We start from the raw sequence: 27,975 nt of genomic DNA, 5'->3' as shown, positions 1-27,975 counted from the left end.
TCCACTGGGCCTTTGGCATTGATGGTCCCATGCTTGGAGCAAGCTCCCCTCTTAGCTGGAGACAGGCTGGGACCTGGGACCCTTTGCTGCAGTGCTTGCACCTGGACAAACGTCTCCTAGAGAAACAAAATGCAAAGAAACTATAAAGGACTAAAAATAACTTCGTGCATGCACAGTTAGGGCAAATTCTGGACAACAAGATTCAAAAAATACAAAAAGACCAAAAAAAAAAAAAAACCCCAACTGCCACTTCTGAAGAGCCGGGAGCAAAAGCAGGGCACTGTGCATGCCCCCTGCACTCGACACCACCAAAGGGGTGGGCAGACCACCTAAGTCACCCCTCTGGCCTGACCCCTGGACACACCCCTACCCTCACCCCATATCAGGAACCAGCTCAACCCCCCTTGGGGAGCGATCAGGGGGACCTGTTACTTGCTTTTGCTCCTTCCTCGGCTGCAGGAGCCCCAGTACAGCCTTGCCTGAATTTCTTGTCTGGCCTCTTATCAATTTCTATTGGTTAAGGAGGCCAAGAATCCTGGTTAGTATCAAGCTCACAAGACCCACTTTATCACATCATCAAGGGCTCTACTAAAACATCACTTCCTTCCTGGAGGCCTTCCTCCACCACATTGTCCCATCATTATCTAAACCTCTCCCAGCCTCATCTCTTCCTAGTGTTTGTCATCACCTGAGGCCACAGGTGAGCGCTTTGTCCCCTCTGCCACCTGCTCTGAGTCTAGATGGCTGGCTCATGGCAGATGGCCCATCAATATTTGCTGAATCAATGAATGCACGATTCTCACCTAGCTCACATTCACCCTGGCCTTCCAAAGGGGCCCCTAGTCCCCTGCCCACAGCAGCAGGGCTCTGTGCTTTCCCTGATAACACATCTTTAAGCCGTATTGTATGCAGAAGCCTCTTGGGACGCAGAGGACTCTGCAGAGTGGCACGGGCAAGGTGTCTCTGTAGAGTGCTGGCTGCGGGTCCCCTGTCTTTTGTCTGCAGAGCGCTGCAAGTCTAAACCTGAGCTCAGGCACACGGGGGGCTAGAAAGCCCCACCAAAGCGTTTCCCTGCCCTGCTGGGTGAGCTTGCTCAGCACCGGGCAGGACCTGTCTGTTCTTTTAAATAAAAAGAGTGCCTGTGTCCCAAAGCCTCTCTTATGAGAAGTTTCTGAAAAGGTTTGCTTACCTTACTTAACTAATTAAAGGCGAGCCACATTTTCCCCTCTCTGGTCTCTGCAGTCAACCACCAGTGGCTACTTGATAGTCACTGCCAGGTAGGGTTACCCAGAGGCCCGTGATCAAGCCATTTGCGCGATGATTGAGTCGACAAGGCTGAGTGCCTCGGTGGAAATATTTCCCGGTTGGACTATCCTGTTGGCAGCCTGCTTACCATCACGCTTGCTTTTATAATGAGAAAGGAAATTGTTTCTGCTTTTAATGATGGCGGCTCCAGAAATGGTGAGTGAAGTGGGCGGGGTGGGGGGGGGACGGGGTGGTGGAGGGGAGAGAAGCCGCTTCTAAAAGATGACTTCTCAACATTTCTGGATGTGAAACCTCCCAACCACGACCTGCTGGGAAGGGATTCCCTTACCTAGGTTCCCTGTTTCAGAAAGCATTTTGCTGTTGATTCTTATTCTTGTTCTAAAGCTAGGCTGTGGAATTTGCCACAGGCTGATAGTGAGCAGCAGTTACGAGCAAGAATCAAGGTAAAAAATGCTGAATGTGAATTATTAGTTTCCTAAGCTATTCTTCAAAGCTACTCTTGCAATGGAAATGAAATAAACGTTTTTAGCGCATAACTCTTGCTTAGATTTTCCCATGACCACGTGAAACAGCATGAAGACAGAGATTGTTTTAAGTGGCTTAATAGTTCCCTTTTGAATTTCAAACATTACAAGTAAATGGAGAGAAAATAACAATGGGTGATCTAAGTATCCATGTTTATATGACTGCTGGAATGTCTAGGTTTTAGCGCTTTGCAGAAGCAGCTTCCTGGGGTGCTCATGCCTGATTCCTCGGAGAGTGAGCTGGAATTTAGTTGGGAACATTTGGACTGTTTCCTTGCTCCCTCTGCCACTCTTCTGAGTTATTGGAAATGACTTCCAAAGGCTTCTGACCTGTCCGGCATCGCGATAGGTGGAATTCTCTTGGAGGAAACAGATCCCCCGTGTAGCTTTTGGGTGAGCCTGCAGTCCCCAGCCACTCCTCCCTTTGCGAGGTAAGGGGGGCACTGGGCACCCAGAGGGCGAAGATACTTTCATCCTTAATTAGGTCAAGCTTGTGCGAGCCAGGAAAAGGTTGTGTTTACGGGAAGCTCCAAATACTGTGGGTGAGCGTCCCTTCCTTGGTGCTATCTGCATTTTGGGGGCACGGACATTATGTGAGTATCCAGACTTCTTATAGTATGGGAGGTGTATCACCTGCACAGGCAAAGGGTCAAGTTTAAGTGGGACAAAAGAGAGAAGGAAAGTGTTTGAAAGTAATTTATCTTCTGAAAAATAATGGTAACTAACTTCTAAATGGTAAAAGGGCATATCTCTAGAGACATGCTATTCAATTGATTTGAAAATTGGTTGAACAAATAATGGGAAAGTCATACGTTTGGCAGAATTACATTCGTAGTTTCGCTCACTCTAGACGTTTCTCTGTTATCTGCTGTGGCTCAGAAAAAAAAAAATGCATTCTCCCTGGACAAATAGTTTTGATTTATTGGCACTGAATGCTCTTTATGTGGATTGTCAGATTTCAAAGATTTCACACGACAAAGATTCGTTGGATGCTAAAACTATACATAGGGAAGCAAACGCTCTCTATTCTTTCCTGCGAAGGACGTGGAGGTGGAGCCTGGTCTCCGAGGTCCTGAAATAGTCACCATGGGGGAAAATGACCCACCTGCTGCCGAAGCCCCCTTCTCCTTCAGGTCGCTTTTCGGCCTTGACGATTTGAAAATAAGTCCTGTTGCACCAGGTAGGTGGCACCAGGTATCATTTCTGCCCCACCTCCCCTCCCCCATAGAGATGATCGATGTGGCTGAGTGTTCCCCTGGAGAAATGTCTCCCCAGGAGCCCTCACACCCACAGGCCGCTTCCTCGTGTTTGCAGAATCCTGGAGAGAAGGGGCGTTAGGGGGGCCATCACTTTGTTCAGCCTCTTGCCAACTCCCTGGAGATAGGTGCTGGATGGAGGTTTTCAGAAATCGAGGCTCCAGCTGCCCCTGGGAGTTAGGGGTCAGATCCTGGCCAGGAAATCTCTGAGCCCTCCAGGAATTCCTGACAATCAGTGGTCCCCAGCCCCTCCAGAAAACTTAAAATAAGCTGGTTGCCCTAACGGTATCAGATGCCTAGATTAAAATTCAACAGCAGGTGACTGAGTTGCTCCTAGCAACTAAAGGAAGGAAAGCTGGTTTTGGAAATGGGTCATAAATGCTTGGAGAAATGGCGGACTCCTTCATGCCTGGATAGGATCTTTTTGGCAAAGACCCTATCAGGACTTGTCACAGGAAGCTGTGGCTCCCTGGTCCCGGCTGCAGTCAGGAAGACTGAGCCCAGGGGCTGGGCAGAGGGACATTTGGGGCCCCTGGCTAGGGTTCCAGAAAGCACGGCATGGGGGCCGCACTAACGATTCCTTTTAAACCACCTTGACAACTGATGTGGACCGATGGGAGGTGGGAGAAGAGGTTTCAAGTAAGGGAAAAGATACACAATTTACAAATGCTTTTCAAAAGTTAGCATCAGTGGAAATGAAAGAAAAAACACCCTGCAGTTACCTAACCACCCAAACTTAGCTAGTTTTTACATCTTCTTTATTCTCTCCGTGTCCTTGCCCATAAGTATACACTCACAGGCAGTGCAGATGCAGACAGGTGTTTTTCCATGTGCTTTTTCGTTTTTTAAATGCCCTTTTTTATAGGGTCAGGTAGGTGTGTAATTTACATAGCCATTTTTGTCATCATTTGACGTATAATTATTTCTAATATTTTATAATATAAATCATAACACGAATAGCACTATACATAGTCTTTTCTGCTAATTTTTGATCATTTCATCATCATTAATTCCTAGTCATGGGAAGGAATAAAAACTTCTTTAAACTTTTCTTTTTAAATAAACCAATGCATTGTTTATGATAGAAATTTAGAAAATACAGTTAATCAAAGTTTATTTAAGATGACCCACAATTTTACTCTTACTCAGAGATAAACCTATTAGCACTTTATTATTTATTTCTTGCCTTTTTCCTATCAACATATCTGTATTTCTCTTTGGAAGTGAAATATGAAGGTAGACCCCAGAGATATTTTGGGTTTGGTTCCAGACCACTGCAATAAGCAAATATTGCAATAAAATGATTCACACTAATTTTTTTAGTTTCCCCATACATATAAAAGTCATTTATTCAACAGCATAGTCTATTCAGTGTGCAATAGCCTTATGCCCCAAAACAATGTACATACCCTAATTAAAAAATTAAGTTTTAACTTAGTTAAACAATTAACTTCATTGCTAAAAAATGCTAGCCTTTATCTGACTACACAGTGTTGCTACAAACCTTCAATTTACGAAAACTGCAATATCAGCAAAGCGTGATAAAATGAGGTCTGCCTGTACTATTTGTATGATTTTGAAGCTTTTTTTTTTTAACTTAAAAATATCATGTTCATCTTTCCATGACATTAAATAATTAAATAGCCTTTAAGGGTTGGCAAACTATGGCCCCTGGGCCAAATCTGGCCCACTGTCTCTTTTTATAAATAAAGTTTTATTGGAACACAGACATACCCATTTATTCACATTTTGTCTGGCTGCTTTCAGGCCATAGCTGCAGAGTTGAGAAGTTGTGACAGGGACCACTTACGGCCCATAAAGTTTAAAACATTTACTATCGGGTCCTTCACAGAAAAACGTTGCCGACCCCTCTCCTCTACCATTTTAGATATTTCTATACCATTTGTTATTTCACCATCTCCCTTTTGTTGGTCCCTTAGGCTGTTTCCATATGTCCGTGCATCAATATCATCAAGGTCACTCCTTTAAGTGTCCTTTACATAGAGATTTGTGTACATCTATGATGACTTTTTAGGATAAATTCCTAGAAGTGGAATTAATAGGTCAAAAATTCTATCCATTTTTTAGCTTTTTGGTACATATTTCCAATTTGACTGTCAAAAAGTTTACACAATTTATACTCTTATTGACTGTTAAGTGGAGATCCATTTCCTTTCACTTTGGACTGCAGTGGGAATAGTAGTAGTAGTTGTAATAATAACACATTGCAAAGGTGATATGTAATTATGTCTAATTTGTGGTGTTTTTTTCGTTTCTGGAGGGGTTGAAGGTTTTTTGTGTGTGTGCTTGTTTATCATTTGCATTCCTTCTTTGAAGAGATGCTATACCTTTTGCTTTTTATTCCAAGCAAGCCCTCAAAGACAGGGCAAGGAGGAGGGGGTCCACGGTGGGACCACAGGGCACGCGGCCGAGGAGCCGTAAAGTGGCAAATGTGAGCTGATACAAAGGTGCTAACTGAAGGACAATCTTTGGATCTACAACTGGGGCTCACTTCCTAAATCTCACTCTTAGGATACAGAACAGCTAGAATGATGAGAAGTCATTCTGGCTTTCCTGCTGAGTTTTAAAGTGTGACTGGAGAGCCGGCATCTCAGTAGGGAGAGTGACTGATTGGGGCAGGCTTCCGGAGGCGGGGGAGGTGGAGGGGAGGGGTCCACTTTGCTGACTCTAAATTGGTCATCCTGAAAGGAACTGGTCTCTGGCCTTGAGATAAAACCACGTTCATTATCCCGAAACCATCCATCCATCCATCCATCCATCCATTCCTTCAATCTAATAAAATTTACTGAGGACTGTGGAATGGCCAGTGCTGTTCTAGGTGTTGAGAGCGCAGCCTGGAACAAGCCGCCGGCTCCTCCATCCAAGGCTAAACAAGGACCGTGCGGATGGTCCCTCCGCCCCGCTCCACACTCACGGCACAGAGTCTGATGTGAATCTCCTATCCCCCCATTCTTCCCTTTCTGCTCCTGCTTTTTCCTTCTTTACTCTTTTCTCCTTTTCCTCCCATTTCATCACTTTCTTTTTTTCCATTTTTGTTTTCCAATTCACTTCTGTTTTGGGCAACCGGGAAGGGTACTGACCATTTTATAATCGCAGTCTTTATAGCCAGAGGATGAAGTTGTGGGTTTCCAACGACAGACAGGGAGCCTCTTTTTGGCTCTTCCATGGGAGACTCTCGGCCCAACATCTCCAAGAGCAGGAGAAGAGAGGCCAAGGCAGTCTCCGTCCTGTGTCGTCATGTGAGGCCTGGAAAGCTTCCTCCCCTTCCTACATTCTAACCTTCCTAATTATAATGGAAAACAATTTCAGCATAGATGTATTTTCAGGACTGATGAGATAATTTGCATGAAATGGCCTGTTCTCCTGAGAGTTAACGTTGTCAGTGGAAATCCTCCTGTTGTCCAGAGAGGCTTGCACTTTTGGGTATCTTAAGCTCTTCAGATCTTCTTTTCTACCAAATCAGCCTCGTTCTATAGGCAAGAACTGGGAAGGGTCTGGGGCTTTACCCTACTTGCAAGCTAACAAGTCAGCCTGCCCCAGTCCCACGGATGCTGGCAGAAGACACAGCCCTCCCGTCAGACACGTGTACACACAGCACAGGTGACACGAGCATCCTATTGGAGTAGGTCACGCTCGCCCGCCAAGTCCCTCGGCAGCAATGTGGAGCAGCCCAGGTGCACGCTGTACACACAGTGGGTCTGCATCACAGCTGAGGAACCCTGAGCTGAGGGAATCCACATCTTTTATAATGGGCTTCAAACAGACCCGCACAAGCTTTGTCCTAAAGGAAGAGGTGGTATTTATTAAGCCAGACAGTAAATAATAACCTGTCCCTTGCTCTGGAGAAAGACACTATCTCTGTCTTCTAAGGCTGTTTGCTCTGCCAGCATCCTCCAAGAGATGGTCTGTAATAAAGGCCTTCGGTGTCTATGCCCAGGACTGGTGGAGAATGACCTGAACATCATCTGGTGACCCTCTCAGAGATCCCAGCTCTCTCTCTCCTGAAAGCACCCTATTTGGGTTTTACATGTTGCCTTCCTCTGTAGGAAAACATCCTTGGGAGTTGGGGTTCTACCTCCCCTCCGTATTAGTTTCCTAGGGCCACCAAAACATCACAAACTCGGTGGACTAAAACAGCAGAAATCTATTGTCTCTGGAGACTGGAAGTCTGAGACTAAGTTGATGGCAAGGACTTGCTCCCTCTGACACCTGCAGCGGAATCCTTCCTTGCCTCATCTTAGATGTTGGGGTTTGCTGATAATCATGGGTTCCTTGGCTTATAGATGAATCACCCCAATCTCTGCCTTCATCTTCACATGGTCTTCTGCCCATGTCTCTTCACATCATCTTCCCTCTGTGTGTGTCCGTCTCTGTGTCTGAATTTCCCCTTTTTATAAGGACACCAGTCATTTTAGATTAAGGCCCACATTAATGACCTTGATTTAACTTGATCACCTCTGTAAAGACTCTATTTCCAAATAAGATGATATTTTGAGTTCTGAGGGTTTGAACATAAACATGTCTCTTGGGGGACACAATTCAACCCATCACACCATCCCCTAACCGAGGACGGATGGAGCTGGGCTGGTGTTGGGGAGCTTGGGGCTCAACTTTTAGAGAATGTGCCCCCAGGTAGGCGGCCATTTCTCTAAGTCAACTCTCTTTGGGCTGGAACATTCTCTGCACTGAGGGCAGGGGGGATGAATAGCTAAGTTTTGTCTTATTTCATTCAGATTCGCTGTTCCGTGGCCTTTTGCTCTCCCCGCTTTTTGGTTTCTAGATGCCGACGCGGTAGCTGCCCAGATCCTGTCTCTGCTGCCACTGAAGTTCTTTCCCATCATTGTCATCGGGATAATTGCATTGATATTAGCGCTGGCCATTGGTCTGGGCAGTGAGTACGATCCATTATTTAGTAGGTTCTCAAATACCTGTTCAGGCGTTTAGACTTTCACGGGCTCCCCCCTCACACCAACCTGGGCCCGCCACACAGCCCTAATTACTAAGGCAAACAACCTCTGGGTTTGCTGATTTGAGCTTTATTTGCCTGCAGGATTGTGAAGCCGACCTGGGCCCCAGCGGGGGCCTTTGGCTGTGCTGGAAGTTTTGTCACCAAGGAGCCTGCCCAGTTAAAAGTGGCCAAAGGCAGCTGATGAAACTGAACCCACAGGCAGGAGGGGGTGGGAGCTGGTGGAGGAGACAAGGAGGCCATTCATGCCACGCCAAGCTGGGTTTCAAATAAGGTGCAAGTGGCTTTTGAGAAAGAGAGTCATTTGAATGGTCTCTGATAGGGAACAATTTCGCATTTACTCTTCAAATAGGTGGATCTCAGATCAGTTTAACTCTCCACGTGCTCGGCTTTGGGGTCCACAGTTCCCTCACTTCTCGCCCAGGGTCAGAGAAGACAGGAGGTAGATTGGGGGCCAGGGGTCCTCACTCAGGGCTCCTTGCTCAGCCGGCTTAGCCAGTCGGCCACAGCCATGCACTTTCTCTCTGGACCTTGAGCCACCGGAGTCTAAATTCATCTTGAGTTGTGGCTTGAGGTCACTTAGGGAAACACGGTGGGGTGCAGCTGCCCCACCCACTGGAATCTGGAACAGAAACTGGGCTGAGGGAAACAGGCTGCTGGCAGTGGTGCCGTTTCAACGCAGCTTTCATGACGCTTGGGCAAGCTCAAGGCTGCGTGGCAGGTGTACGGTTGTCAGTGCTGCGCACTGAAGCAGCCCTTCCTCGATCCCCTCCCTCCTTTCCTCAGTCCACTTTGACTGCTCCGGGAAGTACAGGTGTCGTTCGTCTTTTAAGTGTATTGAGCTGACGGCTCGATGCGACGGAGTGTCAGACTGCAAAGACGGGGAAGATGAGTACCGATGTGGTAAGGTCATGCCTTTTCACTGCAGAAGCAGGAGGACGTCAGTACAACCCGACCCTGACCTTCCCCATCTGAGAAATGGGTCCAAGGCTATGCCTTTGTTAAGTCATGGGATCCAACTGGCATTCACCCCAGGAGACCCTGGGCTGGGTATTAAGGGGGGGCCCTTACATGGAGCTAAAATTGGGTTGGGGAGACTCCGTAAGCAAGCAGAAGAGAACTCCAAGAGAGCTCAGGGGTCCAGACGATAAGAACTGTGGCTGCCCTGCGTGGGTGGGGCACTGACCAGGGGCAGGTCAGACTCAGCACAGGAGGGTCTAGGCTGGCTGCAGAGAAACTCTGCCGGGTCTCAGGGTCCCTCAGGCCACTAACGACCTGTCTTCCTGTGCATTGGCCAGTCCGCGTGAGCGGTCAGAACGCCGCGCTCCAGGTGTTCACGGCTGCCACCTGGAGGACCGTGTGCTCTGAGGACTGGAAGAGTCACCACGCTACCGTTGCCTGTGCCCAGCTGGGGTTTCCAAGGTAATTCAAAGAGTGCCCAGCAGTGGGCAGGACATGAGCAGTGATCACGACAAGGGCAGACAGCTGCCGTTTAGCTGGGCACGCACAAGGCACCTCGACATCCCCATGGCAACCCCACGATGCCTGACATCCCAGGTGCGCAAACCAAGGTCCCAACACGCTAAGTGACTTGCTCAAGGTCACATGGGACCTAGAGTGTTTGGGGGTGTCTCAGGCCAGGACCCTAGATGCAAATATTCAATAAAGAGCTTCAGAGCTGAGGACTGAGCCCCCAGTTCCTCAGGCCACAGCTTTTGGGCGGCTTTCCGACACCACCCAGCTTGGTCCCACTTCCCAAGGAGCCCCAGAGAGCCAAGTTCGAAAAGTCAGCAATTTAGTGAATGTTCAGTTATTCAAAACAGTTGATTAGCAACAGGTGGAAGAAAGAAACAGGTGGAAGAAAGAACTATTGCAGTGGAATCTCCACGTTTCAGCGTTCTGTGTTGCCTATGTGACTTTTTGCACTGGGGCGACACATTTTGGCCCTGAAGCGGCCCCTTCCTTCGGGCCCCTGGCAGCTGCCATCTTCCTTGGGTGCCCAGGACTGCACTCCTGCTCCTCTTTGTTCCGGATTCTTGGAATTCAAAACCAGCAAGCTCTGAGTACCCACACTCTCCTCAGGAAGTGGGCATCCCTGTTTGCGCCCAAGGAAACGGGCGTTAAAACCTCCACGCTCTGAGCCCAGGGAGCCCTGACTCGCAAATCTGATGCATCATATTCTCAACTCTTTTCTCCAAAGCCAGTGAAACCCACCCTCCAGCCTGTATCCCTGAGATCTGCCTCCTTCTCACCCGTGACAACCTGGATTCAGAAATCAGCTGCACTTCAAGCCCAATGACAACAGCAAAAGCACCCACACAATTGCCTTCAGGAACTATGTAGACTTGACTCCTCATAGGCAAGGAGGAAGTTTACACACCACACACACACAGACCACATCACACACCACAAGCACACACACACCACAGACACACCACACACCATGCACACACATCACATCACACACACACCAATTACACAGACCCACACGCAAACCCCACCACCACGGCTCACAGCTGAAAGCTTCCCTTGGGCATTTCTCCTCCATAGGAGGTAGTTCCTTGGACTCACTAGGGGGCGTCCCTTCTTCTTCCCGTCTGCCTCCCCTGCTTCTCCCTCCTGGACCACCTCCCCGCCCTGAATCCTTGGCCTCCCCTCTGTCCTGCAGAAGGACCCAGCAGCCCCTCTCTCCTCCCCCAACCCTTCCCGGCAGTACTCAGGCATCGCTGCACCCCAGCCGTCTGCTGAGATGGTCCTTCCTTGCTCCGTTTCAGGGCAAGTCTGGAGGATGCAATTTTCCAGTCTGTCCCCTCAACATTGTCCATTTTCTTCCCTCTAAACTTGCTCTGTTCTTCCCTGTTTCTTCAGTTCTAAGGTTTACTTCTGTATCCTTTCTCGTTTATTCTTCCTATTTGTCTCTTGAAAGCCCTCCTTTGATCCCCTCTGCTCTGCAGCATCCTGTGTCAGAGGTCTGTGATAAAGAAAAAAAGATAGACTGGCAACTCAGATTGCCTGGGTCCAAATCCCAGCACACGTACAGCCCCGTCACATGACCGAGGCCTCAAAAATAAGGCGAATAATAGCACCAGCTTTAAAGGGTCGCTGTGAGGTTCAAGTGATCTTGGGGCTTCGAAGCCAGCCTGGACCACAGGGACGCCCTAGAAGAGTCTGTGGTCCTGGTTGCTGTTACCACTGAGGCTTTGACAACTTATGGGGCTCCAGGTGCAGCCTTCGGGGTCCCTTTGCATCACCCCCACCGCCCCACTGGTAGCCCAACCCACCTGTATCAGGATCTCCGTCTCGGTATCAGCTGGCTCTTTCATCTGGTGCCTGACGTATCAGTAGGTTGAGCAATACCTGGGGAGGCTGGGAGGGTCATTGCTGCTGCCTGGATTACATTTTTCTCAAAAGTCAAACCTGGCTGGACTTTGTATACCACGTAGACTGCCCGCGCCGCCCCCCAGCGTTTACAATCACCTGATGAAATCACGCTTGATAAGCTGGTGAGTTCGCCAGTGAAGCAAGCCAGCGACTGTCTTTTGTTCATTCCACGACCTCCCATCTCATAACTCTTTGAATGCCTGATTTGAAAAATATTTTGCCCTCTTTTCCATCATTCTCCAGACCTGTCTCCTGACCCTTTAAACACTGGCTTGTCCTGGTGCCCCTGAATCTCTCCATCTAGGTGCTCATGTCTCTGTAAAAGGAGCCCTGCCAGCTCTGGGCAGCCTGGGAAAGTCCTTCATCCCCCCCACCCCCAGCCTATCGTACCTGGGGCACTCAGCACCCCCACTTTGGTGCTCACCTGAAAACACTCCACCCAATTCTGTGTTCTGTTCCCTCTGAGGCTTGCTTCAGGCCAAGCAAAGTTCAGTTCAGCTGAATGCATCAAGGAGTGTCCACCCATCTACGTCAGGAAGTGGTTCTCCCTCTCATGTGGCTGGAGCCCACGGTGGGTGGATGGGCTGTGGGGAGAGGGCCGCCCCAGACTATTCCAGGTCTGGAATACCTTGCTAAGTTGGCAGAAGGAAGCCATTGATGGTTTGGGGGCTTAAAATGACTCCCCTCCCAGTATGATACCTGTATCATTGTGACTTGAGCCCAGGTAGATTTGCTGCAGAGTGAATTCCACACATCGGGTCTGCGTTTCCATTGTGTTTGCAGCTATGTGAGTTCGGACACGCTCAGAGTGGATTCACTCGAGGAGCAGTTCCGAGAGGACTTCGTTTCCATCAATCACCTCTTGCCAGATGACAAAGTGACCGCTTTACACCACTCGGTGTACGTGAGGTAAGCGGCCAGGTGGTGCTGTGTCCACTTATGTCCAGTCATCCGCCGGACTTGTGCATGAGGTTGTGTTCTCCAAGGGCAAGGTGCGGGTTTGGCCACTTTGGTTAGATGGGTGGACGCACCAGGCTGGGGTACAAGGACTTAATCCCGAACCAGGCAAATACAGCCCAACAGAGAGAGGGAGGAAGGACGGTAAAGGGGTCCCGTGATGCGTGTGTCGTAAATGCAACATTGCACACTGCACACAGTGGGCGCTGCTGATGTGTTTGGAGAAAGGAAGGGAGGGAGGGAGGAGAAAAAATATTAGAAGGAAAGAAATTAAGAAAGAAACGTATCCTTCTTTACTTACAAAGTACTTTAATGTTCACCATTTGTATTACATGTTTCCCCAAAGAAGTCATAAGGAAGGTAAAACGAGGTACCCTTAAGTGACAGTCAGGTACCTGAAGCTTACAGGGGTCACCTGTCTGGTGCACGGAGGTACGTCAGGCTTTCTGAACCCATGTTCGATATGCTCTTCCTGACTCCTTGGACCAAACCCCAACAGGAGTGCTCTCTCTGCTCCAGGAAACAACTGCCTGTCTGCTTATTGTGTAACTGACAATCGCTCCTAACCCACATGCAATCTGCAGGGACGGCCCCTCTCTTGGGCCCTAAAACCTCAGTCTGGTGACACTAGCTTTTTCTTGCATGATCATGTGACAGGACTGGGGCTCTAAAGGCAGGAAAGTTACAAAGGGATCCCAGGGTGGATTGTACATGAGCACCCACCCACGCAGGGGAGGGTGTGTGTCATTTCCCAGGCAATCACATCTCAGCTCTGGAGGTGGGGGAGAAGTCTTCTTGGACATGTGTGTGTCCCAGGCTGAAAGGACTTTGTGGCAGGAGAGCCTGCCACGCCATCCGATGGACACTGTGTCCAGCAGGGGCCGGTGAAGAACATCGGGGTAAAACTGGCATGCAAATGACACAAGTGTATATTTATATAATATAGCTCATTATGCATCTCTTATCATTAGCTGTACAAAGCCTAGAAATACTCAACACCTGCTCACACACACCATACCTCACTGTAGTCACGTGTTTTATAATGACTTGTGTGACCTCACTCTCGTGGTGTTTTTTCTTTATAAACTAAAATTGTAATCTGTATTCAAGAGCAGGGGAGTAAAGTTTATTTTTCTTTTACCCCAAGATTTAAGTTAAAAAAAAAAAGTGTTCAGTTCACAGGCCTCGGGTATTTATCATTAAGCGCACTCTTTTTCCACTTTAGGGAGGGATGCGCCTCGGGTCACGTGGTTACCTTGAAGTGCTCAGGTGAGAGTTACAGAAGCGCAGAGAGAATTGGAAGGAAGCCCTGGCTCACAGCCTCCTGTCCCCCCTCCCCGCTCCTCGGACCGCTCTGCTGGCAGCCCCTTCCTCCCAGGGGCCAGGTGGGAACTCTGTGACCCCCATCTGCCAGGTGGGTGAAGAGAGCCCTGGGCGACTTCTCAGCAGCAGACAGGACCACGGCGCACGGTGTCCTGTCCTTCCGTGGTGGCTCCAATAGCCTGACTCTCTGTCACCTTCTCTTCCCCGCCCCTCCTGCCAGAAAAGTGTGCCTGGGCTGCTTAGGGCCTGCCCCCAGCCTGGGCAGACACCCAGGCAAGGGGTTGCCATACCTGGCTCTGTGTCCTGACGGGCTTTTCCCACTGCACCCCTACCGCACCCTGCTTGTCCCACGCCGCAGGTGACCTGCCCCCCCATCCCTCACCCTGTGCTCCCACCAAAGCTCCCGCCCCTGACCTTCCCTCTCCCTCTGCAGTCTGCGGTCTGAGGACGGGCTCCAGCCCGCGCATCGTGGGTGGCAACGTGTCCTTGCTGGCGCAGTGGCCCTGGCAGGCCAGCCTGCAGTTCCAGGGCTACCACCTGTGCGGAGGGTCCGTCATCACCCCCGTGTGGGTCGTCACTGCTGCCCACTGTGTTTATGAGTGAGTTCTCCTGACCTCCTTGCGGGGGGTCCTCATCTTCTGCAGACCCCCATCCCAGTCCGGGCCATGTTGGGACAGGGCTAATTTGGGTGGTCTACAGCAGGGCAGGTCCAGAAAGCAGGAAAACAGACCGGATGGTCACAAAGTAATGTCCACGTGGCGGGACACCTTCCTTCTTCGCTGTGGATCCAGCTCCATCAGCTGGGTGACACTGGTGATCCCGGGCTCATTTTAAGGACCTCTGGCCTGCAGCTCTTACAGAAAAGAGAGAAAGAAGAGGGGCTTCCCTGGTGGCACAGTGGTTTACATCCTGCCTGCTAATGCAGGGAACATGGGTTCGAGCCCTGGTCTGGGAGGATCCCACGTGCCGCGGAGCAACTGGGCCCGTGAGCCACAATTGCTGAGCCTGCGCGTCTGGAGCCTGTGCTCCGCAACAAGAGAGGCCACGATAATGAGAGGCCCGTGCACCGCGATGAAGAGGGGCCCCGGCTCGCAGCAACTGGAGTAAGCCCTCGCACAGAAGCGAAGAACCAACACAGCCAAAAATAAATTAATTAATTAAAAAAAAAAAAAAAAAAGAGAGAGAAAGAAGAGGAAGGAAGCTCTCGCAGGAGGGAACCCAGCAATGTAAAGGCCCTAGGCCTCCCCATAGCTCATCACAGTGGACCATGCTGTGGCCGAGAGGGAGAGGGATGGTGCAGGGTAGGCAGGGGTCTCCCCAGAGCCACCCCCCCTTGAGTCTCTCTCAAGGGGTGTGGCGTGGAAGAAAACCACAGAAAATACTTCCAAACACAGTGGCAATTGTCCCCGTTATTTCCACCTCCTTCTATTTCGGTTTCTGGTGGAGAACAGACCCTGATGGACCCTCACAGGGAGCAAAGTTCAGCTCACTTCTCAAATGCCCAGAGGTGCAAAGAGCAAGGCCTGTCTAGGAAATGCATAGGGTGGTCTGTGCTTCTGCAGGGCTTGGTGGGGGGGGACGTCTGCTGGCATCTCCTTGGCACTGGCTCTCGGGACATCTGAGGGGTCTGTGGGTTAACGTGCTTGGGGCTTTCTCATTTTAGTCTCTACCTCCCCAAGTCATGGACCATCCAGGTGGGCCTCGTTTCCCTGCTGGACAGTCCAGCCCCTTCCCATCTGGTGGAAAAAATCATCTACCACAGCAAATACAAGCCAAAGAGGTTGGGCAATGACATCGCCCTCATGAAGCTGGCCAGGCCTGTCACTTTCAACGGTACGTCTGGGTCTCTGTCATTTTGTTGCTATCCTTTGTTTCAAGAGAATTTGAATTGCTTGTTGAAGCATGTTGATGAAGGCTGCCTTACAATCTCTGCCAGATAATTCCAATATGTGATTAATTTCCGTGTTGGCCTCAGTTGACCGTCTCTTTGCATTAAAGTTGTGATTTTCCTGGTTCTTGGTATGATAAGAAATTTTCAATCACATTCTGGACATTTGGGCCATCGTGTTAGGAGACATACATCTTCAATTTTAGCAGACGGTCACCCTGTTCAGGTTCACTATGCAGGTCCTGGCCTGCTTTTGTGGGCTGTGGTTCTGATGATTATTTGATTTCAGAGCCTTTGTGGTTCTACTTTGGTCAACTTGGTTTGGCTGGGGCCACTGGGGCCCTCACTTGTGCTACTTTCTTTCTGCTGGTGCCACCTGGAGATTAAAGGGACTTCCCCAGGCCAGACCACCTGGTGCCTGTGGGTGGTAGAAGGGGGTCTCAGGCCCATGGGAACAAAGAGCTTTTTCTTGTTTCGTGCTTATTGTGGTGAGGTCCCCACCTACCTGCCTGGTGTCTCTACCTTGGCTGAGAAAGAGAGGGCCTCCCAGGCCAGCCAGCTGGTTGTGGTGGAATCTTCCCTGCAGGCCTTTCTTTACAAGTTAGAAGACACTGGGAATCTCCAGCTCCTGGAAATACTCAGAAACGTTCTCTCCCAGCCAGCTGCTGAGTTCAGAGGCTCTGTTTCTCCACAGAAATGTCAAGTCCTGACTCCCGGAGGTTTCAAAAACACCAGAAAAGCCACACAGGACAGAACTTTCCAAGATGTTGCAGATGCAACAAAGCATATGAGCCTACTGCTAAATAAGTAAAAGCCCCCTTCTGCTTCCCAAGGATTAGAGCAGCTCAGAGAGCAGCAGAGTATAATAAACAAGGCCCCTTGTTGGAGCAGAATCCTGGCTCAGGACCAGCAGCAGGTTGGACCTGGCAGAATCAAGAGGGTGTTTATCACACAGCACACAGAATTCTCTACACATCACACCTGGAAACAAATATTTCTAGAGAAACAAAGAGAAATTGTAAAGGTGGTGTTTGTTTGTTAATTATGATTAATGACCCTTGGTTATAAAAAAGGAGGTGCTAACACTTGCACTTGGACAAAAATTAAAATGAGTGCCTTTATCCCTTCTCTACCTTTCCATTATTGTCCTACCCCAAAAGCTTAGCATGTCTCAGAATGCAGTCACGTGAAGGCCCCGTGACAGTCTTTGGTGGAGGGCTTACGTGACACAGCCCACATGGGCAGGCAGGCTCGTCGCCTCCAGATGTGTCAGGAGGGGTGGGAACATTCACGCGGTGTTGATCCATAAAGCAGCGTGCCCATGGTCTAGAACAAGAGCAGGCAGACTATGGCCCATAGGCTGACTCGGACCCTTTGCCTACTTTTGTAAATAAAGTTTTATTGGCCCACGGCCTGGCCCATTTGTTCACCACTGCCCGTGGCTGCTTTCATGCCACTGTGGCAGAGGTGAGGGTTGAAACAGAGACCACGTGGCCTGCCAAGCCTAAAATATAAACTGTTTGGCCTTTTATAGAAAATATGCTGACCCCTGGTCTAGACTCCCTCATGTTGCCACGGTCTAGGGTTGTTTTAAAGTTTCAGGGCTCTGGTGGGCGAGGGGTCCCTGCTCTGAGCAAATAGCTTCCAAACGACCAGGGACCTGGCCTTTCTCTGGGAGCCGGCTTGAGCTGCCGGAGCGGTAGGCATTGAGAAGACGGTTTTCTCAGACCACAGCTGCCACGGGCTTGAAAGCTCTTGTTTCCTCTCCAGACATGATCCAGCCAGTCTGTCTGCCCAACTCCGAAGAGCACTTTCCTGATGGGAAAATATGCTGGACGTCAGGCTGGGGGGCCACAGAGGATGGAGGTCAGTGTTCTGAAATCAAGATTCTGAGTCCAGGGTGCCTAGAACCGAAAGGGCTGTGGGCCTGCTCCCCAGGGTCCCAGTGCAATGTCCCCGCCCACGTGTCCCGGTCGGGGTGTAGCGCAGACCCCCAGCCGGCCACTGAGACATGAGAGGAATGGGAGGCGGGTGTGCCCTGTGGTGAGCCTGTAAGACATGAAGGTCACAGTTTACAAGCAGGTGAAGTTAGAGGGTGTCGATCCGTTCGGGTGGGGGGCGAGGCTGACCCGCCGCAGATGTGTTAGTTTCTTGTCGCTGCTGTAACAAATGACCCCAAATTTAGTGGCTTAAAGCAACGCACGTGTATTACCCTACAGTTACGGGGGTCGGAAGTCATAAATCAGTGTGTCAGCGGGGCTGCCATCCTCCCGGAGGCTCTGGGGGAGGATCCGTTCCCATGTGTTCCAGCCTCCAGGGCCCCTGCATCTCGTGCTTCTGCCCTCACCTCCGCCTTCACGCCAGCAGCACAGCATCTTCCAATCTCTCTCCCCTCTGACCTCTGCTTCTTCTATCATCACATCTCCTTTTCTGACCCTTTGAAGGACCCTTGTGATTACACTTAAGGTCCACCCAGAGAGCCCGACATCGTGTCCCCATCTCAAGGTCTTATCACATCTGCAAAGTCCCTTTTGGGAGGTGACACGGTCCCTGGTTCCAGGGGTTGGGATGTAGATGCCTTTGGGAGTACAAGTTTCTGCTGACCACCCCCAGGTTCCACCCCAAAGCTGTGAGTGGGACCTTCGCGTGCCTCAGTTTCCCTGCTGTCACCTGGGTTATTTTGGGAACTAAACAGACTGGTGTGGGTCAAGTGCTTGGCCCAGGACAGGCTCTGGCGGGGCGGGGGGGGTCCCTGTTGGCTACAGTTGCCCCCCTCCTCCCACATTGGTGACCTTAGGGAAGTGAGTGGCCCTAACATGAAGCAGCGGGGTCCCCCAGCCCAATCCCCAGGGGGCAGAGCTCTAAGGCCGTCCACCTCCAGGCTTCCCCGCCCCCACGCAGGCCCCCTGAGTTCCCGGTGGGGACCCCCCGCACCACACGGTCCACCCCCTGCTCTGACCCAGGCGATGCCTCCCCGGTCCTCAACCATGCGGCTGTGCCTCTGATCTCCAACAAGATCTGCAACCACAGGGACGTGTACGGTGGCATCATCTCCCCCTCCATGCTCTGTGCAGGCTACCTGAAAGGCGGTGTGGACAGCTGCCAGGTAGGGGCCCCCGGTGACCTCTGGGGGCCACGCTGCGGACAAGGCGAGGTTCTGCTGTGGCGACCCAGCCTGCGGGAGAGGCCACCACCAGCACGTCCCTGTGACTGACTGGAAAGCAAATTTACAGGGCGTGGGAAGAAGTTTGCTCAGGATATCAGCGTTTACCCAGCGCTCCCCTCTGCCTGGGTGCTGGGCAGTGGGAGGGGTCTCGGAGTTTGCAAAGGGAACAGAGGGGCAGAGGGCAGGTGGGAACCAGTGCATCCAGTCTGCAAAGCTACAGTGGGCGAGACTCCAGCACCGCCTGGTCCAGCCAAAGCCCCTGGCCGGGCAGACCCTCCCTCTGCTCCCCCAGCTGCCTTGACCTTCGTGGGTTCAGGGTCCCGAGATGTGGCAGGGAGACGGCTGGAGGGGGACCGTCCCCAAAGGATAAGGACCCCACTATTAGGAGTGCACGTCAGTTCCAGAAGGGCTGGGGGGTGAATGCAGAGCCATCTTCGTGCTGTATTTTGTGCTACAGTGAAGGGGGTGATCCTGCCACCAGGACAAGGGACACACCATGGCAGTGCCTGTTGTGTGCTCTTTGCTCTTTCCTTGTCATCTAGGGAGACAGCGGGGGGCCCCTGGTGTGTCAAGAGAGGAGGGTGTGGAAGTTGGTGGGAGCCACGAGCTTTGGCATTGGCTGCGCCGAGGTGAACAAGCCCGGAGTCTACACCCGCATCACCTCCTTCCTGGACTGGATTCACGAGCAGATGGAGGTGGGTGCAGCGCTCCCCCTGCCCTGGAGGCTCGTGCTGGTGCCCGTCAGTCACTCCACCTCTAGCCTCCCTTCCGTGGGACCCCAGTCCTGCTGTCCGGAGCCAGGAAGTGACCGATTAGTTATCGATTTGTCAAGCAGTGACTCTGTGCTCCTGGGTGTCAGGCTGAGCATGGCTAATCCCACAGACAAGGCCCTGGCGGGGTGGGCATGGCGGGTGGGCACACACAGGGCGAGTGTTGCCTGGACGTGAAGGAAACGTGCTTCCACCAACTGGGGAAAGGAGGAGGGGCAGCCGAGGAAGAGCCCTGGGGGATGGGAACCAGTCAGGTGGGCACGTGTGGGTGTGGAGACAGGTGGGGGATGGTCTGGACTGGAGGCCCCCAATGCCCACTGGGGAGTTTGGACCTTGCCAGGAGCCAGGGTGGGATGGAGAGTCTCCAATCAGGAGGGGTCTGGGCGGTTCTGTGCCTTGCGGGGGCCTCCCTGTGGGCGGTCGGGGGTGGTGCTGGAGGAGGGAGAAGGGTCAGTGAGGCTGGCTTGGCAGGACCAGGGTGGGCAGGGGGAGCCCTGGTGATGGCGGGAGGAAGAATGGGACCCCCAGGGACAAGGAATGCCCCAGCCTACTCCAGGCCCCAGCGCAATGGCTTGGAGGACAGGGGGAGACACCCACCTAGGGAGCAGGAGCCTGGACAGCCCGGCCTTCCACCCCATGGGCGCGCAGCAAATGTTTGCGGACCTGATCACGGGCTCTGAGTCCCATGTCAGGCCTTGGACCAATTTCAAAGAACTTTTTTTTTTTTTTGGTGTATTTTGTTGCTGTTGTTTTTGTTGGGTTTTTTTGAGGCAAAATTTACACAGAGTGAAACTGACCATTCTAAAGTGAAAATCTGGGGGCATTTAGCTCATTCACGATGTTGGGCTGCTGCCGTCTCTACCTAGTTTCAGAATATTTTCATTTCCTGGAAATAAGACTTCATTAAGCAGTCACTCCCTGTTCCCTGTCCCCCGGCCTCCAGGGACCAGTAATCTGCTTTCTGTCCTGGTAGATCAAGACCTTTAAAATGCTCCTTTTAATTTAAAGCAATTGGCTAAGAAGGACCAAACTCCTCAAGTGCCTTGGTGTTAATTTCCACTTTTTCCTCCTTGAATATTTGCCTTAAATCAGGAGCTACGAGCAGGGCTGAGGCCCCAAGACTGGCACTGGGCCTGGCTGGAATTCCAGCCCTGCTGTCGTATAGCTGTGTGTCCTCTGCAGGTACAGAGTGCCAGCCCATTGCAGGGCAAGGCTAGGAGATAGGCCTGCCGGGGACTTCTGCTGGGGCCCATTTTGCTGTTAGCTGACCGCCTGGCCCAGCGCTGAGGGCTGTGCAATGCTCTTCAGCACAAAATTCAGCCCAAATCCCTCACCCCCTCAGAAAACAGACGCTTGAAAGAGCAGCCTCCATGCCGCAGTGGCTGCAGACAGCCCGTGAGCAGGACTGAGAGGGGTGAGGGTCATGTGGGCCGGGGTGGGGGGTATCACGTGGGCACAGGGAGTGCAGGACCCTCCGCACTCGCCCAGGGAGCCTCGGAGGTGCAGCTCCACGACGCTGCTCGCAGGGTCAGAGGGTCCATGTGACCAGGCTTGCTGCAGGGGTAGGTTGAAGAAGCCCGGCCCAGTCCTGAGCTGTTGGGCAGGACCAGGTTCCCAAATCAGTCTGGGAGGTTCTGACAGAGGAGTTCTGACATCTCAGCCCATTTCCCCCCAGCACCGCCCTGGCTGTTGGGTCCTAGGACCATCCCCATATCAGAGGTGAGGGGACACACATAAGCCCCCTGCCGAGGCTAATGAAAGCAGAGCGTGAGTCCAACCAGCTCCGTGAGCCCAGCCCCGCACCCTGCAAAGCCCAGTGATGGATCTCCAAGCCGGGGTGCAGACACTCCCCCTGGCTGCTCGCTACCGTTGAGGGTCCAGAGGGTCTGATCGGACGCCCTGGCAATTCCGATGCAGGAGTCTCCAGGGCACACTCTGAGGACGTGGGAGGATTTTAGAAAGGGCTCCTCCTCCTCCCAGAGCTCGAGAAGCAGGCTCTTCTGGATAGGTGGACGGCTCACCTGAGGCCCGGGAGAGCATCTCAGCCACGGCAGCCTCTGGCATCTGAAGGCCTGTGTGAGTCATGCCTCTCTTCAAATGTCTCCAGGACGACCCAGAAGAGGCTTCCTTCCCATGAGAGTTTTCCAGCGGGCCTGCATTTTTAGTTGTTTCTTTTGAACATTGATGTGAGGGCCTTCCAATAGCTCTCACATCTCGAGGGGAATCACCCCATTTTTTAGCTGATGCTAAAGTTTGCTGCATCACCTTCATTTTCATCCAGTAGTTTTCTCTCTCTGCTGGGAGCTTAAAACAAAATTGTTGCAACTCAAAGAGAGACACAGGAACACTGATACTAAGAGCTGGAAACGATGGAAAGGTCTCAGGTTGATGACGGAGATGGGGGTGGGTGTGGCAGGTTGGAGGTGTGGCACAGGGAAGGGGAGTTATTTCACACTTACCTGGGATCCACATGGAGCAGAGGCCAACTTTGTCCCCATCAATCGTGAACTGCTGAAGCTCCACTCAGGGTAAAATCAGGTGCTCACTCCATCTTAATATTGGAGAGATGGCTTGAAGCGCTGAAAAAGATAATGCCTATGTTTCCATTTCTAGAGGGACCTGAAAACTTGAAGAGAAAGAGGCAGGTTACCACCTTGAGTTCCTGCCAGGATGGAGACATCCCTGTCCTTCCATGGATTCTAACAGCAGAGCCAAAAGAAGGAGCATCTTTTCGTTCCTCTACATCTAGAGCAATTTTCTTCTATCACCTCTAACAAGCCAGAGGGGCATTGGACTAAAAGGACCCCAAACCTCCTTTCTGATCTTCACTAAGAACAGAAGCAGGAATGCCTCCGAAGTGCTACATTTTCCTTGTCCATCTGGTTTCCTCCCCTGCAAAGCAATCTACACCTTAGCCCCTCAACAAAGACACGGCAGCCTGGACCTGCAGGAGTGCGGTCAGTGTAGATGCATCTGTCTGCACCTTTCTATCCGGGCACCAGAACCTAACCAATTTTCTACCAGGATCTCCTTTGACATGTGGGAACTTAAGATTATAGTTTGAGGTTTATTTCTAGTATTTTTTGTAGGCTTTGGTGCTTGATGTATCATTGTCCCTTGCTTCCAGAGGACGTACCCTTTCTTAGCGCATTCATCACTCCGAGCTTGTCTGAATGAATCCTGACTGCTCGTATAAGCTTAATTCAAGAGGCTCAATTAATTTGATCTCTTCTATATCCATCGTGGGTTTTGTATTTTCTGTTGGAACAGGTTTCTTGGCAGATCAGAATTATCTGCTATTACATCACAGCACTCAGAAGCAGAGTAAGAAAAGAAAGTACTAAGTCAAGACCACCTAAACCTCACACAATGGTACTGAGGCAGACTAGACAGTCTCAAGTCATCAAGAGGCCAGAGGCTTCCCTACCTCTCCGTATGGGCCCATTAATCTCCCACGTAGCTGCAGGATTAGAGACCCCTCCTGGTACCCACACACCTTCTGCAGTCCGCATAACACACTCATAACAGAGGAAGGTTACTTGGTAAGTAATCACTGTCCAGTGGTGCTTTATCACAAACGACTTCATCAGAATATGAATCCGTTGCTTTGCCTTGAGGTAACAGTGGGAAAGATGGGTGAGTTTCAAAGGGATCAGAGATGGGTCCAGGTACCTGGGGAAGGGCCAGCTCCAGGGAGCCTCCATGTGTGAGAAGGGGATGGGGAAGATAGGGAGGGAGAGCTAAGGGCAAACTTTATTTGGATGCACCTCACTGTATCATAGTCACTGCACAGATCTCTGTACATGTCAGAAAGGGACAAGACCATTTTTATTTTAAGTGTTTCTGCCCAGCTCTCTTTGAAAGCAGTGGTAGCTCACCAAAGCATCTTGAGAAAGAGGAACAAAGCTTGGAGGTATCACTTTCCTGATATCAAACTATCCTACAAAATTTCAGTCATCAAAACAGTATGGTACTGGCACAAAAACAGACACACAGATTAATGGAACAGGATAGGGAGCCCAGAAATAAACCCACACTTATATAGGCAATTAATCTACACCAAAGGAGGCAAGAATATACAATGGAGGAAAAGACAACCTCTTCAGCTACATGCAAAAGAATGAAACTGGCCTACTTTGCTACACCATACACAAAAATAAACTCAACATGGATTAAAGACTTAAATTAAGACCTGAAACCACAAAATTTGTAGAAGAAAACATAGGCAGTAAACTCTTTGACATTGGTATTAGTATTATTTTTCGCATCTGTCTCCTCAGGCAAGGGCAAGAAAAGCAAAAATAAACAAATAGGACTATATCATACTAAAAAACATTTTGCACAGTGAACGAAACCATCAACAAAATGAAAAGTCTGCCTACTGAATGGGAGAAGATATTTGCAAATGATATATCCAATAAGGGGTTAATATCCAAAATATATAAAGAACTCATACAACTCAATAGCCAAAAACCAAACAATCCAATTTTAAAAGTGGGCAGAGGACCTGAATAGACATTTTTTCCAAAGAAGACATAGAGATGGTGGACGACACATGAAAAGATGTTCAACATCAATAATCACCAGGAAAATGCAAATCAAAACCATCATGAGGTATTACCTCACACCTGTCAGAATGGCTATTATCAAAAAGAACACAAATAACAAATGTTGGTGAAGGTGTGGAGAAAAGGGAACCCTTGTGCACTGTTGGTGGGAATGTAAATTGGTGCAGCCACTATGGAAAACAGTGTGGAGGTTCCTCAAAAAATTAAAAATAGAACTACCATTTGATCCAGCAATTCTGCTTCTGGGTATTTACCCAAAGAAAACAAAAACACTAATTGGAAAAATTATATGCACTCCTGTGTTCATTGCAGCATTGTTTACAATAGCCAAGATATGGAAGCAACTTATGTGTCCATCAACAGATGAATGGGTAAAGAAGATGTGTATATATACAATGGAATATTATTCAGCCATAAAAAAGAATGGAATCTTGCCATTTGTGACAACATGGATGGACCTTGAGGATATTATGCTAAGTAAAATAAGTCAGACAGAGAAAGACAAACACAAAAAATGAAAGAAATATTTCACTTATATGTGGAATCTAAAAAACAAAACAAATGAGCAAATATAACAAAACAGAAAAAGACTCATAAATACAGAGAACACATGGGTGGTTGCCAGAGGGGAGGGGGGTGAGGGTTGGGTGAAATGGGTGAAGGAGATTAACGTGTACAAACTTCCAGTTGTAAAATAAATAAGGCATGGGGATGTAACATACAGCACAAATATAGTCAATAATACAGTAATAAGTTTGTATGGGAACAGATGGTAACTAGACCTATCCCAGTGATTGTTTCATAATATATTTAAATGTCGAATCACTCTGTTGTACACCTGAAACTAACATAATATTGTACCTCTGCTATACTTCAATAAAAAAAAAAAATGTTCTGTAGGAAAAAAGAATGAGAAATCATCCAGTTCTTCAGATTTCAGTCTATAATGGTATCATGGCACATAATCATTTGTTAGTTTAAATAAACCTGTATAACTTCACTAAATTTACCCTGTTATACATAAAATAATACTCCAACTTAAAAAAAAAAAGAAAGTAGTTGTAACTCAGGTACTGAAGATCCAAGTTGTGAAAAGTTGAAAGATTTCATATGTGATAATCTCAGTTTTGAAAACTTGACTTTGGGGTCACCGGAAATGCGCTTTAGCCTGTTGTGGTTTCCTTCTGCTATTTTGTTGGGAAAGACTTGCTGTCTTACATCTTTCAAAAGGTCCTGGGTAATGCTAATGGTGGGGAGTTACTCGGTGTGTGCCGGGTCCTGACCCTGTTCTAAACCTGTTCCCTACGCTTACTTGCTTCATCGTTACAGCACCCCTATGACACAGGGTTTACCACTAGTCCCAGTGGCAGATGAGGAAACCGACTTGTGAAAATGACGAGATTTTCCCAAGACCACACATCGGGCCAGTGGGGCACAGCATACCAGCAGGAATTAAAGCAATTAACTAATTGCAAAGCTACATTCTTTCACATTTGAGTCCAAAGGGACTTTGTGCCACCAGTTTGAACCCATTTGAGATGTAGTAGTGATTCAAAGTCGTGATCGACTTTGTCCTCTAGAAATGTTTGGTTCCCATGGAGACGTTTGCTGGCTTAAGGTTCTCGAGTAAAGCGGTTTGCCATCTTGTTCCTTTTCTCCTGTGGGTACAACAACTTGACACCTACCTCACACCTGGCAGCCAAGCCAGAGCAGGAGCCGGGAGAGAAGGCCATGGCTGGAGCACCCCTAACCTGCAGCCCAGCCACAGCCGGAGGAACACACCATAGATGACGTGGGCTGCCTCCCCTGACGGCTCAGACCTGAAGAAGCAGCTGTGGGGCATCCGTGTGCCGAGGTAGTAAATGAGGGAGCCCCACCTGCGCCCAGACGTCCAGGACAGTGTCTGGGAAGTAGCTCCTCTCCCTCTCTCTCTCTTTCTCTGTCTCTTTCTCTCTCCCTCTCCTTCTGGTACTTTAGTATTTGATATGGCTGTATTTAAATATGTTTATAAGAATTGCAGAAGACCTAACAATATTATAGAAAGCTTGGAAACAGAGTATTAAAAATTGGTCCGGGGCTTCCCTGGTGGCGCAGTGGTTAAGAATCCACCTGCCAATGCAGGGGACACAGGTTCGATCCCTGGTCTAGGAAAATCCCACATACCGCGGAGCAACTAAGCCCGTGCACCACAAGTACTGAAGCCCATGCGCCTAGAGCCCGTGCTCCACAACAAGAGAAGCCACCGCAATGAGAAGCCCGCGCACTGCAACAAAGAGTAGCCCACGCTCGCCGCAACTAGAGGAAGCCCACGTGCAGCAGCGAAGACCCAACACAGCCAAAAATAAATAAATAAAATAAATAAATTTATTAAAAAAATAAAAATTGGTCAACAACTTGAATACTGTAATTGGCCACAAAATCTGTCAGTTGCCTCCCTCTTCTAATAGGAGGGCTTCTGGCCGGGAGCTGAGGAATCTGCTGAAGTCTGTCTCCTCCACTTCTCACCTGGAGAGACCACCTGGGCTGTGCAGGAAGATGCCAGGGAGGTCTGGCTGCGGATCCCCTGCCCTGTCACCCTGTCCCACAGCCCAGCCTGGGAGCCACTGCTCGTGGAAGACGTTCCAGGTGTGGGTGCAGCTGTACTGGTCTCAATGTCCAAAGGCTTCTCTGTGAGAATTTCCCAACAGCAACAGTGGGGCTGGGATACTTGTGGAGGAGCCAAGCCCTGATCTAACGAGCAGGTGCATTTTCCGATGGCCTGGCCACCAGCACCGGGGTGGCAAAGGGACGTGCCAGTGGTGACCAAGAAGAATCCAGTTTCTGCTGCAGAATCGTAAACAACACTGGCTTCCAATCAATTAATTTAGACTATTTACTCACTGGGCCACGTTTTCCCCACAGTGTGAAAAAGCCTGGCTGGCTTGTTGAGTCTCAGTGACTTGCGACACAACGTCCTCTGTGTCTGGCCCAGCTCCGCACCAAGAACTGTGGCCTGTCCCACCTGCTTGGGAGCAACTTCTGGAGACTGGCTGCCTTCTGGTTCATGTGCCTCTTCTGGGTTCCTAAATGGTCTGTATGGACCTGTAGAGAAAGGTCATTTGTTGGGCTCCTGTAGCACTTGGGGTATCTGTGTGTGTGTGTGTGTGTGTGTGTGTGTGTGTGTACACAGAGATGGTAGCACACTTATATGGCAACAAACTCACTTGTTTCTGAACCTGTGTCTCATGTAGGCTGAGGCTCCCGAGGATGGGCTGTGTTTTATTCACCTGCACATCCCAACATCCAGCCCAGGACCCAGAAGCTGCTCATGGACACGAGTGGAGTGACCGAATGATGACTATGAAATAAATGCACCACCTCCATGGACTATACCTGAATGCCATTGTTTCATAAACCAGCACATATTATGTATGGAAGTAGGTGGAAATCAACCTAACGATAACATTTATAATTTAAAATTATGACGTATTTTAAAAAAACATCCATATTTCTCCCCTTAAAAGTACAAAATAACTGCCTGATGTGTGAAAACCAAATCCTGCTACATGTCTACACTGTATTCTGGTCTGCCGTAGAGTGATCAAAATTCTGTAAAAAATTATGACTCAGAGTCTAGTTCACAGAAAAATGGTCAAAGTGATATCACTAAGGGGTGAGAAATGGCAAAAGAGAGAATTTATTTTAAGAATGAAAAGAGAACAATAGAGATGGCCTTTAAAATCCATCCACTAAGCACTGATATCATATTTTCAGAGTTGGGGAAATGGACTCTTAAGACATAATTTTTATATCAAGGTTTTTTTTTGCTTTTTTCTTTTACTGTTTTCCCCTTTCTTTCCTTTTCATCTTAGGTACAAACTAGAAGCTTCCACTTCTAGTGGAAGCTTCT

The 27,975-nt window shown here is 49.7% G+C and overlaps 2 protein-coding genes across 4 annotated transcripts in view; one reads left to right on the top strand and one right to left on the bottom strand.

The window, feature by feature from the left end:
* The window catches only part of UBASH3A (ubiquitin associated and SH3 domain containing A), a 49,189-nt gene extending 47,747 nt beyond the window's left edge, over positions 1–1,442 (bottom strand). The window contains exon 1 of the mRNA XM_059921627.1: positions 1,190–1,442. The gene's annotated coding sequence lies outside the window, so the exon portion shown is untranslated. The remainder of the gene's footprint in view (positions 1–1,189) is intronic.
* TMPRSS3 (transmembrane serine protease 3) lies at positions 1,155–22,246 on the top strand. 3 transcript variants are annotated; one of them, XM_059921628.1, is made up of 13 exons: positions 1,159–1,461; positions 2,832–2,970; positions 7,848–7,958; positions 8,820–8,936; positions 9,332–9,455; positions 12,198–12,323; positions 13,597–13,640; positions 14,128–14,293; positions 15,358–15,527; positions 17,353–17,448; positions 18,546–18,688; positions 19,291–19,443; positions 22,132–22,246. In XM_059921628.1, exons 1-13 carry the CDS (start codon positions 1,441–1,443, stop codon positions 22,147–22,149), a joined length of 1,428 nt encoding a protein of 475 aa, XP_059777611.1. In that variant the 5' UTR covers positions 1,159–1,440; the 3' UTR covers positions 22,150–22,246. The 3 variants fall into 3 exon arrangements, with proteins under 3 accessions (XP_059777612.1, XP_059777611.1, XP_059777613.1); XM_059921630.1 differs by lacking the exon at positions 1,159–1,461 and adding an exon at positions 2,228–2,383; XM_059921629.1 differs by lacking the exons at positions 17,353–17,448; positions 18,546–18,688; positions 19,291–19,443; positions 22,132–22,246 and adding an exon at positions 16,277–16,579 and having other exon boundaries at positions 1,155–1,461.
* Positions 22,247–27,975: the final 5,729 nt, after the last annotated feature.

The sequence above is a fragment of the Balaenoptera ricei genome, chromosome 4 (assembly GCF_028023285.1).
Source record: "Balaenoptera ricei isolate mBalRic1 chromosome 4, mBalRic1.hap2, whole genome shotgun sequence".
In the NCBI taxonomy this organism is placed as follows: Eukaryota; Metazoa; Chordata; class Mammalia; order Artiodactyla; family Balaenopteridae; genus Balaenoptera; species Balaenoptera ricei.
Note: the sequence above shows the minus strand (reverse complement) of the source record. Positions and strands in the feature narration are given on the sequence as shown.

What these genes read in the sequence shown, in the direction of transcription:
- TMPRSS3 (XM_059921628.1), top strand. Translation starts at nt 1,441, where the DNA reads ATGATGGCGGCTCCAGAAATG. An exon ending in GGTTACCTTGAAGTGCTCAG is followed by an intron (nt 13,641 to 14,127) that starts GTGAGAGTTACA and finishes CTCCCTCTGCAG; the next exon opens with TCTGCGGTCTGAGGACGGGC. An exon ending in GCTGCCCACTGTGTTTATGA is followed by an intron (nt 14,294 to 15,357) that starts GTGAGTTCTCCT and finishes TTCTCATTTTAG; the next exon opens with TCTCTACCTCCCCAAGTCAT.